General features: G+C 33.6%; 1 protein-coding gene across 7 annotated transcripts in view; it reads left to right on the top strand.

The window, feature by feature from the left end:
• KCNT2 (potassium sodium-activated channel subfamily T member 2) overlaps positions 1 to 23,079 on the top strand; it is a 392,642-nt gene that overhangs the window by 336,133 nt on the left and 33,430 nt on the right. For 4 of the 7 annotated variants that reach the window (XM_063647672.1, XM_054449267.2, XM_063647664.1 and 1 more), the window contains 2 exons: positions 2,252 to 2,272; positions 17,247 to 17,547. In XM_063647672.1, the coding sequence (XP_063503742.1) occupies positions 2,252 to 2,272; positions 17,247 to 17,547 (322 nt within the window). The remainder of the gene's footprint in view (positions 1 to 2,251; positions 2,273 to 17,246; positions 17,548 to 23,079) is intronic. The other 3 variants (XM_054449259.2, XM_063647667.1, XM_063647669.1) reach the window with 2 other exon arrangements.

Genomic DNA, 23,079 nt, shown 5'->3' on the forward strand with positions numbered 1-23,079 from the left:
TGCTTTCTGGTTTATTCATGAAATTTAAAAAAAAAAAAAACTTCTAAAGGCAGATGCAGGTTTTCATGCCACATCATTTTCCAGCCTGTCATCTTTCCATGTTCTGAGTAGAGAAAACAAAAGTTATCATTTTTTATATATCTAATATAACTGCTTTGGCTGTGGGGGTGGGAAAGCACTGCCTAATGTTTAGCTGACATTTTTAAAAAGACAAATGTCGGTAAAGAACATTGATAATCAAAACTATTAACATTTATAGAAGGCCTGGAATACTATCTCATTTTTTTCTGGTGTGATGTAGATTAGTGAAAGGAGAAGTCACACAAACACAAGCAGAAAGTAAAGTGAGGGTGCACACAGTGGCTGGAAAATCAGTCTATGGAAAGCAGAGTAGAGATGGAACTGCCCATTCATAATTAGTCATATGCCCTCCATGCCAGGAGAACTTCTGCCACTACCTATGTCTTTTTAGTTCAGGGAATTTTGACAAACATCAGATACTCCTGGTTTGAAAAACATATACAGGAAGGACAGGGACACATATTACTCTTAGTGGACAAAAAGGATCAGTATTTTCCTTCTCAATCCATAATACAAAAGTATAAAATGCCAAAAGGCTCCCTGAAGTCATTTAGTGGCAAAACATCACCTTAATTTTCATGAGATTATTTATAATGTTTACTTATTCCATTGAGAGTGAATATTTATACTTTTCATTGCAGAAATGTTAATTTTTGAAAATAAAGGCTACCTAGGTTCCACTGGGGGTATTATCTACCGTATAGCATATAACATAGTATTAATTTTCCAAAATCTGAACAATTCTGAATTATTAAGCATATTTGTCCTTTGGTTAAGAAAAGGTAGACCTATGTTTGCCTCCAGTTTTCCAGTGTGCAGAAAATCTCATCTGTTTGAAGTATACTATAACCAGTGAACATTTTACTAGAAACCAGAAAAACATCTTTTAAAGCATAGTAATGTACCAACATCATTTATAGTGTATGCAGTACATTTGTGGAATGTGTTACCCTGAATTTTGGCCACTTTTATAGTAAATAAATCTTGTAGCTTCCAAAAATGTGCATAGTGGAATAACCATTGTCCCATCTGCCAATCATTAACACTTTACTATTACAATGGGAAGTAGCATTTAAAATATATTATTAAGATACAAATTTACCTATTATAAAATCTCATTAAGATTATTTTAATAAGGTTTAGGATTGAATGGTTTTAAAATTCTACCTGTCCATTCTTTGCTATTATTCTCTCAAACAACATTTATTCCATTGTGTCATGTGTAAGGAATCCTGAAATAGTTTCAAGAAACCCACAATCAAATGTTTATTATGCATTTCTTATGTTTTCAATTATAGATAATACTATTATAATACTTATAATACTAATACTAGATGAGTTATATTACAAGTTATATTACATCAAATAATATACTTGGAAATGTTACTTCCATCTATTCAAAGATGAATAGACTATTGTTCTTTAAATTTGAAAAATAAGACAGCATGATTTTTATTTATAACCCCTACTTAGCTATGATACATTGATTAAAGAAATCAATTATTTTAGAATCCATAGCCAATATGAAAGCTCAGAACATTTCTGTCAACTAACTTAATTATATATATATGTAGGAGAAAAAATCAATCTTACTGTAAGATCTGAAATTAAAAAATAGTACAAATATTAACACCAATAATGATTATTGAATGTCAATAATTATATCAAGTATTCTGTTATGACTATAGTAGCTTTATAAGCTACTACCGATTATTTTATTTTCTTCTACAAGCACCACTTTTTCTATCAAACTTTTATACTTAAAGCATATTAATGTACCAACATCATTTATAGTGTATGCAGTACATTTGTGGAATGTGTTACCCTGAATTATGGCTACTTTTATAGTGAATAAATTTTGTAACTTCCAAAAATGTGCATAGTGGAATAACCGTTGTCCCGTCTGCCAATCATTAACACTTTACTATTACAATGGGAAGACAATTTCAGCAAAACAAAAACAATCTAACAAGACCGAATCTTTAAAAATAATAGTTTATTCTTTACCTAATTTTGTTCAAAAGCCCTAAGAGAAATATGCATGAAATTGGATTTTGTTATGTAGGTATATGTTACATTTTGTCCTTGTTACTGATTGTTGCATGCATCTATTGTTTAGTCATTGTTTAAACTGTGTTTTGTGTGTTTTTTTTCCCTCCCGTTGTGTCAGTCTCGAAAAATAGCATCACAAGTAAGTATTTTCTGTTTGTTTCGCTTTCCTCAAATGGTGTAATATATTAATTCAGAGCTATTAAAGAAAAATAATATTAAATATTGAATTCAATACTTAGACGTTAAAATGAAATAATCAATTAAACTTAAATGCATATAAATGCTTTCTTTTCAAATTAATGTACTTATATTTCCCCAGTAAATTTCCTGGAATTTGCCATTGTAAAGATTAAATTCTAAGAAGTGTTTGTTTCAATATTTGTGTGCTAATTAAAGTTAATAATGAAATATATTTCAAGATATTATCATGGTTTTTAAAGTGATTAGAAAACTAGTTTTCTTTTGCTTTTCAACTTTTTAGAGTAGACCTCTATCATCTACTATGCAGAAGAACCCTTATGTTATTCTTAGTGCATTCTCTAATTAGACATAAAAGGTTATAGATTTCAGACTGATTTATTTCAGAAGCTGTTTTACTTAACAATGGTGTATGTAAATATTCTTAAGAATATTATAGTGAGACGTCTTAAGATCTCTCTTAGCAAATTTCAAGCATATGATACGTTAACTGTACTTTTAAAGTTATGCTGTACTTTAGGTCTCCAGAACTTATTCACTTTATAATAGAAGGTTATCTTTAACCATCATCTTCCCATTTACCCCATCCTCTGGCCAATGGTAACCACCCTCCTACTCTTTTTCCATGAATTTGACTTTTTGAGAGAAGGAGAACAACATGAATGAACCTGAACAAGATTACGCTAAGTGAAATAAACCACATGTTTACAAAAGATGTTTATAGTTTTTTTGGTCTTTTCTACACATCACCTTCGGGCGTTAATCGCTTCCTATGGTTTCAACAAGTCATCTATGTTGATAGATGGCAAAGTTGGGTTTGTAGCTCTATCTGTTCTAATTCCTTAACATGAAACACAAAGACATAAACTTTATCTGGAAGATCCTCTCCATCTTGTTATCTACCAGAATTACAAATATTTATTGAGTAACACTAGGCACTAAATGCATCTAGGTAAGTACTTAAAATACATAAGTAAAAAAAAAGGTTTTTCAGAGGGTTGACATAAAAACTTCATGGCCTTTCTTCAATTTAATTAACTTTGGTGGATTTAATATACCAAAACTTTCTTCCCTTCGATATTTTGCATAGTGCAGCCAGATTGATGATCATTTTTCTTTACTCACATGATAAAGAATCCTTAGTGTATATCTGATGCCTACTATTTCAAATAAAAATTTTTATTGCTGGATTTTAAGCTACTCTATCCTCCTGTCCCATTCCTGGACGAGTCACTTATCCAATTATTTTGCCTGACCAATTAGCACTGGGCTTAGAACACAATGGTCTGAGTTTAAATCTTGCCCTCTCCTTTTACTAGCTGTGCCTGAACTTTGGCTATATGTAGCAGAGTGAAGATTAAGTAAAAAATATATTCTTATCATTTCACAAGGTAGAAGAAAGGCAGAGATGTGTGGAGTGAGTTGTTCAGTGTTAAAAGCAAGTAATTCTGTGGCAAAGCACATAGAGTAATATAGATCTTACTTCATCATTCTTCGTTGGTGCATTATTTTTGGGTGGATGACACCACCTCAGAAAATGTTCATGTCAATTCGCTTAAAGTTATAAATAAAATATATAAAGTAAGTATTCTTGTGATTAAGTACTTTCATATTAGTCAAGCATAGCTGTGTTCACTAACCTTCGATGCATCCTAATTCACAGATAGGCACACACAAACACACACTCGCAGACATGAGTCTGAGCTCATCTGTAATTTTGTTTCACTTTCTCTCTAACAAAAACTGTACTCTTAAATCTTTCTCTTACCTTATTTTATATTTTTTTCCTAATATTTTCTAGTTCTACTGATTCTTAATCTCATTCATTCTCAAACCCAGGAATGCATTTCTTACTTTCATTATTTACTTACTTTAACTTAATAAGAGTTTCACTGGCACACTTACTAACAAGAGGCTATTTAATGCATCCAATTTATTTGACTTAATTTAACTACATAGTCATGGCTTTCTGTCCATTTAACGTCTTAAACTACCTAAAGATCATTCTTGTACTTAGCACTGCCACAGAAAGTAACTTAAGCTTTTAATCACAGCTCCCTGTCAAATGGCTGCTAGTCTACAAGATGAAAACTGAAGAGAAAATTATAAAGTTGATTTAAGTTCCCTAGGTCTTCATAGGGAAGTCATGATCTGTAAGCAGTGGTATATTTAGATCCATAGTACTATTTTAGATAGACTATTTACATGAGAATACAAATATTTGTATTTACCAGGTCTTATAGTATTCTTTTCTTTAATTAAAGCATTGCATGTAACATAAAAATTTTCTTTCCACAGGCTCATTTATCCATTGGTTTTCAGATGCTGCAAAGGATAAGGGAATTATGCGTGTGTGTGTGGTTGTGTGTGTGTTTAAAATCTTTTGTGTATGGTTGGGGAGGTGCTGTACTCACATTAGAATCACTGTACTGGCTTTTGAAAGCTTCACAGTTAGGTCCTTTCTTCTGGACTGTAATATACTGAAGGTGATTGAGTGATAGCCCCTCTGGCCTACCTTGTAGTGTGTAGGTTTTACCCATACATGCACGCACATGCACACACACACATACATACACACACTTGCATGTTGAAACCATTGCTTTAGTCTATATATTTCAGTAACTGGCTTACCTTATAGTGTAAAGGTTCTACACTTACACACACACAAACATACACACACACTCATATACACACACATGCATGCTGAAACCATTGCTTTAGACTATATATTTTGGTAATTCTGGAAAATTATAAATTGCACTGCTAAGTTAACAGAGCTGGCAATGAAACCGTGATTCTAATGATGCATACCATTTGACTGCCTGTATGTGTATGTTGAATTTGTGTGTTTATACAATGCTTTTCTCTTTGTTGATTTTGTTTGTAAGTCAATTATAGAGTCTAACATGATTCAGCTGTCTAGCAATATTCTTTACAAATATATATAAATATGCATAATATATACAAACCTAAGCATACATAATTTTTTGTGTGTAGAAAGCAAATACGTTTTTACATTTGGTGATGTGATTTCTAGACATTTAGACATAAAATGAACCCTTTGGTTACAGAAGCCATTCTTTAGTTTTCTAATAAATGAAAAATTAATTATAATGAAATCAGTCTTGATTTGGGCTAGGCTGATTTAGACCTTGGGCTGCTATAATCCCTACCAAATAAATAGTAGATGGGTAAAGACATGTTTTGAGATCCAAAAAAGTAGTTATCAAATTTACATCAATAATAATTTTGGTGCTAATCATATTATTTTTAAAATTTGCATTAACTTTTAAAAGAAAAGCAATTCTATACCTTCAGAAAAGATAAAAAACATCCCACTACTGCACAGTGAAAGAAAACAGAAATAGTCTGATTTCATAAGAAAAACAACTAAAAAACAGTATTAGTGACATAAATGGAGTCATATGATGGAGAAACATGAGAAAATTAAGGCAATTTTATTAAGTATTTAAAATAAATTTCTGAACACCACAACTCAAAAGTTATGAGTACGTTACAGAAGGATTATAAACCTTAAATATTGAAAATTGTTATTTGGAAAATTTATTTCTCAGGGTCATTGGTAACCTCTGTAGCATACTTGTATGAATGCAAGATGCATGTCCTGTATTTGAAACTTCCGCAATAAGCATTGCTAAATAAACTAATAACGTTTCCTCAATTCTGCTCTTCTTCGGTGTCTTTATAACAATAGGTATTTTTTATGGCATGTAGATTAGAGGGGAAAAAAAAGCTGTAGTAAGAGCTAGTTGATAATACCCAACACCTCATTTCATTCCAAGAAAAATACTTCTTCCTTGGCCTCCATGATAGCGAATTTTTGTATATATTCCCATATTCTTAACTCATTTCTCTTCTGCTTACTACTCCACAACTGAAAATACCGACATATAAAACTTTAAATTGGGAGTTACCTCTAAACTTGTGGACTATAATATACTGAAGGTGATTGAGTGATAGCCCCTCTGGCCTACCTTGTAGTGTGTAGGTTTTACACGTACATGCACACACACACACACACACATATACATACACTCGCATGTTGAAACCAGACCATTGGGCCACTATAGTCCATACCAAATAAATAGTATGGAAACCATGCCTACGTTTTTATTATTGTATCCAATGTGCTTTGCACAAGTGCTCAACATATATTTACTAAAGTCAATCACAGATATCTTTCTTAACATAGAATCATTCTTTCAAATCTGCTCACACTTACATTAATTATATCTTTACAAAATTTTATTTGTACCACCTCTGTCATTAATTTTGGTACCTATTATTTTACCCTTAATTATTATGTAATTGTTTATGATTGTATGCCTTTGATTTCTTCACAGATTATAAGGTGCTAAGTGGATGAGACACGTATCGCATTATTTCTTTATTATTATTATTATTTTTTGCCTAGATCTAATGATTGTATACATAAACTTGATATAGTTCTGAGGAGAATTTTTACCACTCCACAGAGGCAGTGTGGAGAATTCACCCAAAATTTGGTTTGGATGTTAAAACTGAGGATGCCACAATATGCCCCAAGAGTTTTTGATGAGGTGTTTTTTTTTTTTTTTTTTTTTTTTTGTGGGGAGAGCAAGATGGGCTCCTAAGTAGGTCTGAGGGAGCAGATCATTTTTGTTTTGGCCTTTATCGTGGTTAGGGCTGGGTTTTGGGTGAGGTTTCTCATGTATAAGGAGCATAAACTTCCTGCTAGGGAAAAAGGAAGAAGTGCCCAGGCTTTCTTATCAACTAGCTCAAATATGGGGCAGAAGGTTGCATTGGATCTTGAAAGCTGTCAGCAGTCAAACATCAAAACTGGAGTCAGACACTTACAGTTTACTCGTGTTGTTGGACGGGTGACTGAAATGTGCCTTGTTTCATTTAATAAAATGCTTTGTGAAGCTCGTAGCCTGTGGTTAGTATGGAGATTAAAGTTATCTTAAATGCCTTGTTCAAAAGCACAGCGTTGTGTATTTTGGAAAAGTGAAATTCATGTCTTGGTCACTTTCAATGATGTCTGGAATATAGAAGGTGGTAAGAATTGTTTTGATGAGCCTTGTATTATGGTCTTAAATGTGTAGGTGTATATGTATGCGTAAAGACATGTGTGACCTTGATTATTATTTTGTGTATGTATGAGGCAAGAGATTCCCAGAGTTCTTTACCTTGGAGGGCAACCTTGGATAAGGAATTGTTTCTGCCGTTGGCTGGACCAGATGGCCAAACCACAGGCAGTGACCCAAGAGTCTGTAGAAATGTGCAAGTGGGACTTGTTTTTATCCAGGGTGTCTAGTGCTCAAATGATTCCCTGCTAACCTTTGGGTCCTGTCCTTTGTTAGGTCTGTCATGTTAAGGGATCAAAAGCAGCAGTTCTGCAGTGAGCTTCATCACGTTTAACCCAGTACCACCATCCATGCACTGTTCACTTGATTAATCCCAAGGGGCTCCCTAGGTAGTCAAGGGATTTAGGATAGGAGTGACATGCTCAAGTACCATGGCGTATGACAAAGGGCTGAGGATAGGGGAAACTTTTTCTTCCTGTGACTTATGCCCAAGTTTGGCCCTTTCCTATGGAGTCTTTGGTGGCTATTTCAGACTTGCAGGTTGATGCTTTCATAACCAAAGGCACAGTGGACCACTGAGTGCACAGTCCTGAGCGCAGGGCATCTGATTTCAGTAGAGCTCAGTATGCACCCAGCAGTTGCCATTCTAATGGTATATAGCATGTAACCAAGGAGGATAGTTTTTGCTACCAGAAGCCCACGAGCACCACTATGGTTGATGCAGGAGGCAGTAGAAGAGACGAACAATGTGATTGCCTGTTGAAATTGCAATTTGGAGAGATTCTAGAGACTTCTCTTTTAAGGGGTCTCATTCAATGTGGGCCAGTTTGCGAGCAGGGGCATAAATGGGCTTAAGTAAAAAGTGATACTTGTTAATGAGGAATATCTTCCATCCGGAACCCCACAAGGCCTAAAAATGTTAGTTTTGTCTTAACGTTGTGGATACTGACAGGTCATTGTTTCTCGAGACTGTCAGTGATGAAGTAGCCTTTGATCAAATAATGCTCAGAAATTTGACTACACTGGGGAACCTTGCACTTTGTATAAGACAACGGTCTATTCTTTCTTGTGAGCTCCTTTTTGAATGTTTATTCATCCTGAATGAGTGTGTCAAAGGAACCTCCTTGGAAGAGGACGGCATCAATGTAATGTCATACCTATTTTCCCACAGAAACTTGGATGCAATAAAGATCTGCCTGCAGAGGGATTGTTTGTGACAGCAGGACTGTTTAAGTATCCTATGTGTAGTCAGGTAGAGAAGTTTGAGTTCTTTTGAAGGTAAAGAAAAACTATAAGCCTTTCCCTGTAACTGTGGGGATCGGGATCTGTGTTGTTACCGAGACATAGGCAGCAACAGCAGCAGAAGCATTTTTGTTGGGGGCCAAATGAGCTATCTCCTTTTAGGAGTGTAAGAAGCTATCAAAAGAGGCACTTAATAGAACATATTTGTCAAATCCTTATGCCTTTATGACTACAAAGTATTTACAAATTGATGATTGAATGGAGACAGTAATGTCACCGAATAATGGTGGCCTTAATATGTGGAACCACAGCATTAAGCTTTGGTTGATCTACTACCAGGCTCCATTTTTTTTTTGCAGGTTTAAGAACAGGCCAAATTTGACTATTAAATGGAGAAGCAGTGGTGACTATTACCCCTTCTCTAAATAGTTCTTAGGTAAGGGGTTCCTTGTTCCAATTATTGTAGTCCTTATTAACTACTTATATTGAGAAGACAGAAAGAGCATGTGATTCTATATTGTCAAACTACCTGTACATGTCAAAGATTTGATTTGATTTACTTTAATTTGCTATTAATTGGTTCAGAGCATCCATGTCTACTATGGGATATTTTTAGACAATATTTGTTATGACCATGGAGAATTTAGGCCAGAAAGTAATTCTGATGGTTAAGATAAGGTATATTTATTTGCCCTGTATTTTACATGTGATAATCACCTCCATAAGAGTAGGGGGAGGTACCTTTATTTTAGTGCAATCCCCATATTTAGGGTACTTTGTTTAAATTTAGTGGCATCTCCAGTGATAACTATAGTTCAATCCTCAACTTTGATTATGTTTCTGAAGTTTTGCCAATGAGTGCATCTCAGGAAACATAAAAGTTAATTTGGAGCTTACGCTGTAGAGGCACAACACCATTCACCAAACTTACCTGCCTTTATAAATTCTTCAAGTAATTTAAGAATTTCCAAGTGGGACAAATTATAGACTTCTGTTTACATTTTTGTTTTCTCCTGTGTATCCAGTTTTCTGTTTCTTCCTCCTATATCCAGTTTTGTTTTTGTTGTTGTGGCTGGTGCTGTTTTTTGTTTGTTTGTTTTTTTGTTTTTGTTTTCTATCCTGCTCGTATTTACAAGCCTTCTCCTTCAGAGAGCCTCAAGTAAGTATCATCAGGGTTATAGGCCTCCCTGATGGCAATGGTTGCTTCATCAGATTTTAAGTTCCCTAGATTGAAGTTGGGTTTGAATTAACCTCTTGGGTATGCCACAGAGGCCCATGTTTGCTTTTCTCTATAACTGTGTTGTTATGGAGGCATAGACAGCAACAGCAGCAGAAGGATTTTTTGGGGTGGACACATGAGCTGTCTCCTTTTAGGAGTGTGAACCTCAGCACTACACATGGTAACTGCTCTTCTTCCATACAAGCAACCACCCAATGGACCTGTATAATGCACAAAGTAACAGGTATTTTTCCTAGGACACACTGTAGAATGGGGGCAGATGCATGGTTGAGACATACAACCAGTGATCACACAGTAGGAATTATTCCCCTGTGCCTAGTGTCAGCCACATTTCTTACTGGATACCAATAACATGATTCAGTATGAGACACAAAGATAGGTCTGGGCTAAGACACATGACATGGAGCTATTGCCACACTCCTGTTCCTAAATATTACTGATGCTTCCAGGCATTAAGATCATTTAATTCTAAACAGAAACTTGGAAAGACTCAGCAAATGCAGCATAAAGTTGCACAGGTTAAAGTATGCTTGCCAGTGGGCAGAAAAAACCCAAACAGCATAATTGTCTCCAGACAATACAGCAAATTAAGAAGGCAAAACATAAGAAGAGAGATCCCTAGTGGTGGTGGTCATTGCCTAGATACCCCTTGCTGTGCCAGTTGTTAAGACTACCTTTCATAGATGGGATAATACCCAACCACCATCCCAAATCTGGTCCTGTTGAGACTGATGATTGCACACCTGCACCAAGAGGGTATTGAAAAGGGCTACAACTCATATAATGAGGCTTTCCATGGAGAGTGAGGCAGGCTTCCAACCAGGTCAAAAAATGGCTTGGGCTGGAAAGAGCAAGGAAAAGAAACTGGCTTGGCTTTCATCACGATTAAGCATTGGGGCTGCGCTGGGCATGGTGGCTCACGCCTGTAATCCCAGCACTTTGAGAGGTCGACATGGGAGGATAGCTTGAGCTCAGGAGTTCTAGACCAGCCAAGGCAACATGATGAAACCCCATCTCTACAAAAATACAAAAATTAGCCAGGCGTGATGCTCCATGCCTGTGGTCCTAGCTACTCGGGAGTCTGAGGCAGGAGGATTGCTTGAGCTGGGAGGTGGAGGTTGCAGTGAGCAGAGATCCTGCCACTGCCCTCCAGCCTAGGCAACAGAACAAGACCCTGTCTTAAAATAAATAAATAAATAAATAAATAAACAATTTTTAAAATTAAAAAAATATATATATATTGGGGCTGGAGTGAGGTCCCACATATAGACTGGGACTTACCAGCTTCCCCATCTATGGGGCAGAAGGGAAAGGAAGAATGTTGGTACTTGAAAGCAGTCAGCAGTCTAACATCAAAAATGGAGGCAGACTATTTATGATGAGAAGAATATGGTAAATGAATGTCTCCATATCTTGAGCTGATGGAGAAGACTTAAATTTCTAAATAAGTAATGAAAAATCAGGAAGTAATATATATATACCTTCTGCCTGTCATCCTCACATTTATGAATCACATCACCAGAATTCTAGTATAATAAGACAAACCATTAAAAACAATGACAAAGTCCCCTCTCAATTTGTTCTTTTTAACTCATATACATTATTTAAGTTCTAAGAGCAGGCAGCCATCAAGTGGTTAGCAGTTACATGATATTAATATTCAGTGTTATAAAACAGGAACAAAAACATAAGATTTTTCTTTGCTTAAAGCAATAGGAAAAGCATTAAGAAATTGAAGCCTTATAAACCAGCTGTTTCCAAATGACAGCTTTGAAAGATCAAGAAAACAAAATCACCAGCAGGATGAGAAAGAATGCCAAGATAATAAATTAGCTAGATTCCAAATTCCACAGAGACCAAAGTATAAGTAGAAAGTAGAGATTGAATTAAAAACACACACACATACTTATATACACACAATGCAGTAAAACCAAGTCATCAGAGAGGTATAAATGTGCAAGTTAATGTGTAAATTTAAAAATGTATCATAAAAAAAGACAGAAATAAAATGTAACTATATTTGATTTTTGTTTTAGAGATAATAACCAAAATGTAGATGAGGTTGTGTGGAGAAAGAGGTGCTTCGTTTGATAGTAGTGAAAAACCACTAGCATGAATTTGTGTGGGTTATTTCATGTTATCTCTTAATAGATAATTTGATTTTTTTTTCACTTGGACATATACATAAATTTTGCCTTTTGAAGTTATAGAATTGGAATGCTGAGGTAATAGAGGTTCTACCTACTCCGAGTATATTTTATATTCATAGAATTATATATTGGTTTGCTGCACCCATCAACCCGTAATCTACCTTAGATATTTTTCCTAATGCCATCCCTCCCCTAGCCCCCACCCCATGACAGGCCCCAGTGTGTGATGTTCCCCTCCCTGTGTCCATGTGTTCTCATTGTTTAACTCCCGATTATGAGTGAGAACATGCAGTGTTTGGTTTTCTGTTCTTGTGTTAGTTTGCTGAGAATGATGGTTTCCAGCTTCATCCATGTCCCTGCAAAGGACATAAACTCATCCTTTTTTATGGCTGCATAGTATTCCACAGTATATATCTGCCACATTTTCAAAACCACCATGGCGCATGTATACCTATGTAACAAACCTGCACGTTCTGCACACGTACGCCAGAGCTTAAAGTAAAATTTAAAAAAAAAGGATTATATATAGGTGGAACTGAAAGATACCTAAAAGACCACACAGATGAAGTAACTTATTTTTATGTATGAAAAAGGAAATCAAAGATTAAAATAATTTTCGTCATTCCATCAAATTATTGGCTTTAAAAATGTTATTATTTAAACATGAATTTCTTTAGTAAATATTTGGCTTTAAATTTACTTTAGAGTTTAAATGCTGGGTTCTTACAAATTTTGTGTTGTCTTGTCATCAAGACAGGGTATTTTCCTGTCTAAAATTAGATTATTTTCTAAGAATCTCAGTGATTTTCTTAAGGTCATAAAACATTTTCCTGAGGTGGTTGAAAATACAGCTTATTTATTTGATTCCAAATTCAACATTTTTTAGACTATAAGATTGTTTATTCTCTAATTGTCTTTTTGATTCCTAAATTAATTTGGAAGTGCATCAGTATACAGTGTAACTAGCTGTTTTCTTTCTCTGCATAGATCACAGGCCACATGTACATATTAAATTGAGCTTTGGAAACTGGTGAAACATCTTTCTTTAGATTTTTTTTTTTAAATAAAAATAAGTTTTCAGTGAACTCAGAGTCACTAGCCTTGGTGCTTATGTATTTAAATTTAGATGATCTCTCAAGTATTCTTATAATTTAACGTTTATTTAATGGAAAATATCAGATAAGGATTCTTTGAGAAAATGTTAAACTAGCACATTTTAGTGATTTCATTTTCTTTTCTTCTTTAACACAATTCTGACTTCAATCATAAATTAAATAGCACAGTTTAGAGTATTATGAAGTCTGTAAAACTATCCTTAAGGGAGTCATGAGTCCAGATTACAAACACTCATTTTCAAACTACTGAGTGAACTGATTTATTTAAAATACTACATTGTTCCATAGATTGCTCAATAACCTATGACATGAATAACTGTTCAGTAAAAAATCAGGAAGAAGTTGAATTGAGTCACTTTGATGTGTGTGTGAAGAGTGTGGAAAAGAGTAATGTGTTTAGTGTATCTGACACTTTCTACTTTCCTGAAAACAATAATATAATCAGCTATTTTAGGCATAAGAAACATTTTCTTATTTATTATGTTTTTAATTATTATTCATGTGAAGAAATACTTTTAGCCTTAAAAATCATATTAAGCATGATAAATATTTAGGAAGTAATATAACTTTTAGAAAATGATAGTATTTTAAATTTGTATGGAAATTGTTGGAGTAGTCATCAATTTTTCACTTCTTTATTGAACTGTATATATTACCAGGAGCATTTCATTTACATACACAAATATATTTTCATCTTTCTCACAAACATTGGTATTAAATTTTGATTTTTCAAGTTAATGATTATATTATGTGCCTGACAATAAAAAAGTCAGAGTTCTGTAGTTATTCCATGGAAAAGTACAAAATAATTCACAGAAACTGTGCAGAATGAAAAATATTCACTTTCACTTTAAAATTTGTTCTTGTTTAAATTTACAAAACTTTAACCAAGAAATCTTTACAGCCAAGAATATGTTTTTAGCATCTTGATTTATTCAGAAGTCTAGTGATAGAGAAAAGTGCACCAAAAATATGAATGATTCCCTCTCTTTTTCATCCTCATTTTTCACTTTTTATATACCCATTATAATTATTTCATATTATTTTCCTCCTTTTACTGTCCTTTTATACAAGGTCATAAGCCATAAAATATGAATATTTATTGGGTGTTTTCTAAGACAGACATCTACTATGTCTTTTCATGCATTATCTCTTTTATGTCTTCAGAAAAATTTGCTAGGTAAAGTAGTAATGTAATAATAGAAAGACAATTTTTTAGAGAGGGAAATGGAAATAATCTTAAAGAGCTTAGATTACATAACCAAGAAGGCAAACTGGTAAGTGGTAGAACTGTTATTTAAACTCATGTCTATCTGATGCCAAAACCTTGGTTTTAACTACTCTATCATTGTGATGCTGAGTTCAGGAGAAGGTCCTACTATAAAGGCACTGTTGTGTATCCAGCACTATACTATTTCCACTAGATTATGATGCCATGTTTAAAACACAAGAGAGTTACAACTAGAAGAAGAAATGACATCAGGAAAGTATATTTATAAATGGACCTCCTATTAAAGCACACAAACACACACACATTCAATATCCAAGGAATAGAGTAATAAATGTTTATTGCTGATGTTATTGATATTGCGGATAATTTTACAAGGATATATTAATGATATTATTGTTATATGTGGAAGTTTACAATTGACAGATGTTTTCTTTATATATTAATGTTATATGAATTTTCACATTTCTGTCAAATAGAAGATGGCTATTATTATCCTCACTTTTTTATAGGGGCTATGCAGTTTTATTGTAGGGACAGTTAGGAAACATTCAAAATAGAACTCAAATTTGTGTATACACAAAGTACATATAAACTTAATATACTTTTATTATGTCCTGTTGGAAGAAAGAGAGAAAGGAATGCAAATTCCAAACATATAAAGAGCAATTTATGTGTTTTGGGTTTGGATTTCCTAAAATTAACACTCAAATTCTTCTCATTTCTTTTTACTGTAGTTAAAGTGAGGTTAGTAAAGAAATGTTACTTATTTTATGGAATTATTGAAAAAAAAAGACTTGAGATTCTTACGGATTTTTATGTACAAACTATAACAGTTTCTTTTGGGGGAATTCAAAATAATGCTGAATAGGCTATTAAATATTGCTTAACTAATGAATACATAGGTTTCAATTCATCTTATAGATGTATACTTTACATGATGCCTGATACACATGGCTAAGGAAAAGCATTCACAAAATCAGTGTTTCATGTTCTTCTTGGAAAAGAAGTGAATCCCTATGCTCCCCTTTAAAATTTTTTATTAATTTATGGTTTTGTGACTTGAATTATAAGTGATATTAGATGAACATAGTATCTTTAATGTTTGGTTTGGCAAGATTATTATTTCCACATATTTGTAGGAAATCAGACTATCACTCATAGGGACTTATGATTAGAAAGAGGAAAAAAAGATCACTTCAAATAAATTTAAGATTATGATTAAACTCTGCAAGCCTCTAAATATGACTGAAATAGCATATTTTCACTGTTGCTACAAAGTACAACTATATTATTAAATACATATTGATATTCTTGTTGGTGATACGTATTACTTAAGAGTTTATGTGTTTTACTTCCACAGAAGTGAATTTTCAGCACATTATCAAGTAGATGAGAATAGAGTTAAAATTTTATAAAAATGTTCATTATTGTTAAACCATGCTATTAAAAACTTTTAATGCTTAGAAATTAAGTTCTGGTAGATAAAATATGGTTTCTAAAATCATTTAATCTCAATTATTTTATAATGAAGAGATGAAGATTTTTTGGATATCCCTCTGATATAGTACTGTTTTGAAACAGATGTGGATTAGTATTTGAATTTTTGGATGAAATTAAGTGTGAGAGAATTTCATAGCTTGCCACTGGGAATTGGATATAAAGCATTGACTGAGCCTGTATAATTTATATTCACTTTTAAAGGATTTTATTGGATCTACTTCCTGACGTTACTTAAATTGGTAATTTAAATTCCATTACTTTAAAAGCCAGCAACACATGCATGTTATAACTGAAGTTCAAGCTTCCATCCGTAGAAGGGAAACACAGTTAACAGATTCATGAATGCTGCTCTTAAGTACAATCGTATTCAGGAAATTGTCCATTTGCATGTGCATGTTTTTAGAAAGTAAGACTTTCTTCTTTGATCAGTGTTGCATTTCATATGACTTCCTAGTATGAAAAGCAACAATTTTGAAACAGTAAGTATTTGCTTACTAAAGGCTTAAAATCAAAGGAGAGCATCTTACTTTAAAAATCAGATTTAGTCATAAAAGAGTAAGTCATAATAGACTTTGTGAGTTTGTTTATTGTTTTTCCCTCCTATGGAGAACAGCCTGTTTTAAGTTTGAGTTGTGTTTCTACGGTACATTTGTGAAACATTAATATTTACAACATATTTTCACTCAGAATACTTAGAACACTTCCTGAAATATGTTTTAATATTTTTGTCAGAAAAGCATTTTATATGGTTAATAATAAATGCATGAGTTAAAAAGTGAGTTTTGTTTTCTTCTGGAGCATATGAGAGAATTTTAAAAATTCACATATTATAACGTTCATGCCAGTGCTGTCTTTTTAGAAAGAGCAATAATTTAAAAACTTTTAACAACATTATTAATTCCAAATCTAAGATAATTATCTTAATTATTTAAATTGAGTGTGAAATACTTGTAATAGGTTTAGAAAAGTCCATTACATGGATTTTATTTGAATAAAGTTATAAAATGTCTGTTTTTGTATGTTTCAAACAACTGTATGCTAGTAATATCATAAATAACTATGTATGCTAAGTAAACTTTATGCATAAAAATTAAATACTTTCATAAAAATTTGTACTAGAGGATACAGATATTTATTTTGCCTGATTTATATGTAAGTTCAAGGAAACATACATTTTAGTATTTTTAGTAATGGAAAATTAGAATCAAAGACTGATTTTGCTCTTTCTGTGAAAACTCTCCTGAGTAGAAATATAACTGTGACGATATATTAGCAAATAAAATATTATTTCAACTTCAGGCCATATTTATTTCTAAAGTATCTAATTATCAATATCTATCTCCTTTAAAGTCTCAAATATCTATCAGTGTAGAAGAGTGGGAAGACACCAAAGACTCCAAAGAACAAGGGCACCACCGCAGCAACCACCGCAACTCAACATCCAGTGACCAGTCGGACCATCCCTTGCTGCGGAGAAAAAGCATGCAGTGGGCCCGAAGACTGAGCAGAAAAGGCCCAAAACACTCTGGTAAAACAGCTGAAAAAATAACCCAGCAGCGACTGAACCTCTACAGGAGGTCAGAAAGACAAGAGCTTGCTGAACTTGTGAAAAATAGAATGAAACACTTGGGTCTTTCTACAGTGGGATATGGTATGCTCTTTAAAAACTACTGTATATATGGACTCGTGATTTCTTGCCATTAGTAGTAATATAGTTGGTTCTAATTTAATAAAGAATTGAATTTTTGCTTCACAGGTCAATTAGTAGAAACTAGTGATACATCTAATCTCCTACAGAAAACTTAAATGATGATGATAAGATAAAATGCTAAAAATTTTCAGCATTTGCTGAGTCTACTAGGTACTGTGCTAAACCCATTCCATGAATTATCTTAATTTTAATTTTCACAAAAACTCTGAGCCAGACCCTGTGTTTTCATGTTAGAAGTAAAGAACCTAAGTCAGGTAGCCTTCTAATTATCATCTTATTCTAGTGCCTGAGATAAAATGAATTTGAGGCATTGACAAGTAACTGATTGTATCGGTCACAGGTAAACCAAAATGTTCTTATAAAATTTGTTTAGTTTATGTGGTTTAGAAACAAAATCTTCAAAAGCTTTAATTTTGAAGCTCAAATACTGCTTTATCTCATACAGTGCAGATCTGTCTCAATAATTGTTCAGTTCCTATATATGATCTATAATTGCCATATAGACACTATAGACACAGTTTAAATAAATAATGCAAAGCTTAAATAATGCAATGATACATTTAAAATAAATCACTTATCAGTGTATGAATTTTACTTTAAAAAGATATTTAGTCCAGTCAAAGGAAAACCAAACCAAATGATAAACAAGCTTTATGTATATACCATTTATGTATATAAATAGGTAACATGGTAAACCAGGAACTCAGATAGTGTTAGTATCATGCAAGTTAAGAATCAAATAGAAGGTATTCCATATTTACCCTTTTCTCTTGTTTATTATTGAAATCTCAACATGAGGCAATGTTCTTAGGAAGAAATTTTAGTCATTGAATTAGAGTTTAAGAGAAATTGCCTCTGTTTCTCTGAATAAGGAAAAAAACCCACATATTAAGTTAGCACTACTCTATGCATAGTGTGCTATGTGTGCTACTCCAGGAACTATGCTAGATGCTTTATGTGTATATTCTCATTACTGTTTATAATCCTGATTTGATAGGTATCTCATTTTACCTTTCAGAATTTTGACTTCTAGAAGTTAAAGACTTTGCTGAAAGACACACAGTTAAAATGTGTTTTAGTCAGGACTCCATATATAGTTGAAGTTCATAATTATACGATACTTACTTAAATGTCATCCAGATTCATCTGTGACAAATAATTTTAATATAATCACATTTAATGTCTTACATTAAGAAGCAAATTAAAAGAAAAAGTAAGATCGTCATTTTAGAAATCCACTAATAGCTATCTGCCAATTAATTGACATGGAAGGTGATTATATTCTTAAAGGGTTATAGTCCCATATATGTGTACTTTTGTTAGTTATTATTCAGCTATTTTTGCTTTTAATAATAAGTCTCAGTGAATGGTTACTTATCCAAGTTCCAGCTGTTTTTCCTGAACATTATAACCCCAGGGTGGTCTTGGAAACAGTGTGGCAGGTAAGTTTGACTATCAGAAACTCAGAAGTGCATAAGCTGACTGCATGAGAGAAACATTAGAAAACGTATTGGTTTTGCTAATGAAACGTCCTATCACTTATCTTGCATTTAGTTATTCTCTCTGATTTATTTGTATTACAATTTTTTAAATTTAATTTGCACACTTACAGAAAAAAAGAACAGATTCCATTCACCTTGTTTTTATTTTTTCTTACTTATTTCTTCCTCTCTGTCTTCATTGTATCCATCTATTTGCCCATAGATCCATCAGTCCATTCTAAAACCTTGTATTGGATATCTCTAATAGCATGGTAATTATGAAAACAGGATGTGGAATCTAATACATCATGGGCTTCTGGTATTTTCCATTTATTTCTAACTCATGTTAATTCATCCACTCAGCCCTTACTATTGGACTGCCCTCTCTCTGCCAGGGCACTGGGAATAGAAAAACAACCTCCTCAGACAAGACCTCTCTATTTATAAACTCATATTCTAGTGTCAGCCAATAGATTTGTTAAATTATTTAACCTCTCAGCTTATTTTCTTACCTGTGAAATGAAAATAATAATAATACCTATATCACAGGTTTGTTGTGAGAGACAAGTTAGATAATGAATAATAAAGTGCTTAACCCAGAACTATCATTTGACTAGTGCCATAGTTATACTGCATGTCTGTTTGAGTATTGTACGTATGTGTGTACTTTATACATAAAAAAGTAAGATTTTTTTGCACACTTACAAAAAGAAAAAAAAAACACATTTCGCCTCCTTAGGGATAGATAATGGATATTTTTTCTCCATCGAGGATGAATCATTTAAAACAATTATTGTTTTGAATGTTGATTGATTTAACAACAAATCATAATCTGATTTTTTTTTCAGTAGATTTGGGTGCTCTGAAAGAATTAAACAGAGTACAATATTTACTTACTGGATAAAGGATGTAAAGGAGAGGGAAAAAGAAGAGTCAAAAGACGACTCTTGAGGGGTCTAGTAAGAGCAACTGAATCTATGATGGTGGCATTCACTGAGCTTAGAAGAACACATATGGGTGAAGATATTTCTTTTGAGTGCCTGGAAGACTTCTAATGGGTGACATGCTGTACGCAGCTGAATTTCTTTTGTCTAATGCTCAAGAAAGAAAAGTGAGTTGTGTACATAGACTTGAGTCATCAGCGTAAATAAATTTTAATTAAAGCTGTTGGAGTAGATGAAATAACCCCCAGGTGAAGGATTAGTGGGCGAATCACAATGTCAGGAGTTCGAGACCAGCCTGGCCAACATAGTGAAACCCCATCTCTACTAAAAATACGAAAAATTAGCTGGACGTAGTGGCGGGTGCCTGTAATCCCAGCTACTTGGGAGGCTGAGGCAGGAGAATTGCTTGAATCTGGGAGGCAGAGGTTGCAGTGAGCCAAGATCGCGCCACTGCACTCCAGCCCAGGTGACAGAGTGAGACTCCATTCAAAAAAAACAAAACAAACAAACAAAAAACCTCACATTTCTGGAATGTTTAGGGAAAAGCCTTAAAAACAAAAAACAAGAAATAAGAGGCTGAGGTGTCTAGAACTGAGCACAATAGTATATTATCAATTGGTTATATTTTTTACCATAGCATTGACCCCTTCTGCCTTCATAAGGTGTGGGTCCTGGGGTGATCCTAGGCACGTCAAGTTGGTTTTCTCCAGCCTTAAGCAGTTTTGTCTATTACCTCAGTATGCTGAACAAAAGTCATTTTCTGTATGTTCTGTGAGGTGAAAAAAAAATATTAAAAAGTGTTGAACTAGAGAAATAGAAAAACTAGAAACATAGAGAATGATTAATAGTGCCAAATTGTATTAAAGGTATAGTGATATGTCATTTGTGACCTTGGAGAAGACAATATCAGTTGAACGATATGTATGAAAGTTACATATCATTGAAAGCTACATATCCGATAGCTTGAAGTAAGAATTTGGATACAGTGAATTTACACATATTAGTTAGGATTAAGAGGACTGACTATAAGTGAGTATAGATTAGGAGGACTGACTATAATTAAGTACAAGTTGAGAAAAAAAAAAAAGAAGGCATGTTTTGAACAAAATTGAAGGATTTATTTCTTTCCCAAATTACGATATTGGAGATATTCCAAGATGGGATGCCAAGTTATTGGAAATTCAGTCTTCTATCTTGTTGTTCCACCATCTAATATTTCCATTGCCAAAGTCATATCGTTGTACACGATAGCTATTGGAACTCCAATCATTTTTTCCACATTCCACCCAGAAGGAAGGAAGGAGAGACCAGCAAAGAAATTACTGTCTCAATGGGAAGATATTACCAAGGAGTTGCACACACCATTTCCACTATAACCCATTGTCAAGAATGTATGTTTTATTTTCAGTGGCTCAGATCTATATTAAGGAAGAAAATAATGGATACCAGGTGACAACTCTGCCACGGCAGGTATTTTTTTTAAGAAGTTTTATTGTGAAAGAGAGATGAAAACTATGCAAACAGCTGGATGAAAAGTGGAGAAGAAAGCGAAACTACTTGTTTTTGAAGATCAAAGAGAGATGAGCATGCTTAAATATTAAGATTGATCCATTAGTGAAAAAGTTAGAAATATAGAAATGGAATACATTTGGAACTCTTTGCTTAGGTATTTGGAAATGAGGAAAAAATACATGCTTTTAAATGTGGTAAACTTGTAGTTACTTGTATCATATATTCATATGATAGTAGGAGTTAAAATCATGTGCTGAGATTGATGACAAGAATGGCAGGTTAAAGAATGTTTATTCCCTGAGAAAAAGGTGTCCTTTTGTGTAATTCTACCTAAATCTTTTGACTTAGGAGATATAGAAAATTTTAAACACAAATAAATCTAGAAAGAGTAGTATAATGAAACAATATTTACCCAATATCCTGCTTCAACAATTATCAACTCATGGCCTAGGCTAGGCTACAAACGTGAAATCTTGTCTCTACCAAAACAAACAAACAAAAAATTAGCCAGATTGGTAGCACATGCCTGTAGTCACAGCTACTTAGGAGGCTGAGTGAGAGGACTGCATGAATCCTGGAGTTTGAGACTGCAGTGAGCCATGATCATGCCATTGCACTCCAGCATGGGCGGCAGAGACCCTGTCTTAAAACAAAACAAAGAACTCAATGGCCTGTCTTGCTTCATGTGTGCTCACACAAATTTCACCCATTTCTCTCACCTCTTACATTATTTTTAGGTAAATTTCAGACATTATACAGTTTAGTTTTTACCTCTATAATCAAAGAACTAGTTTTCTTTCCTTTTCTTTTTTTTTTTTTTTTTTTTGAGACTGAGTCTAGCTCTGTCACCCAGGCTGGAATGCAATGGCACAATCTCAGATCACTGCAACCTCTGATTCCTGGAATCAAGTAATTCTCCTGCCTCAGCTTCCCGAATAGCTGGGATTACAGGCGTGTGCCACCATGCCTAGCTAATTTTTGTACTTTTAGTAGAGACAAGGTTTTTCCATGTTGGTCAGACTAGTCTTGAACTCCTGACCTCAGGTGATCCACCTGCCTCGACCTCCCAAAGTGCTGAGATTACAGATGTTAGCCACCACGCCCAGCAACAACTAGTTTTAAAAACACAACCACTGACCATTTTCACAATTAAAAATAATTATTTAATGTCATCAAATATTAACTTGCTGTTCAAATATTCAATTATCTCAGAGAATGTCATAATGTTTAGTGTGTTTAAATTAGAATTAAGATCCATGCATTGAGATGGGTGACAACTTTATTTAGTTGTTTTTAATATGTGTATCCCCCATGTCATATTTTTTATTGCAACTTATTCTGTAACAAAATTGTCTTTGTCCTGTGGCATTTCCCATACTCTAAATTTCTTATCTAAACTTGTCCATTACATTCTTCCCTTTTGTTTTTTAACGATTTTTTGTATTATTATGAACTCATACATTTAAACATATTTGATATGTTTTAACACATTGCAGTTATTGTATTATTCATTAGGTTGTCCTAAATTTGCCCAG

This window comes from Pongo pygmaeus, chromosome 1 (genome assembly GCF_028885625.2).
Source record: "Pongo pygmaeus isolate AG05252 chromosome 1, NHGRI_mPonPyg2-v2.0_pri, whole genome shotgun sequence".
Lineage (NCBI taxonomy): Eukaryota > Metazoa > Chordata > Mammalia > Primates > Hominidae > Pongo > Pongo pygmaeus.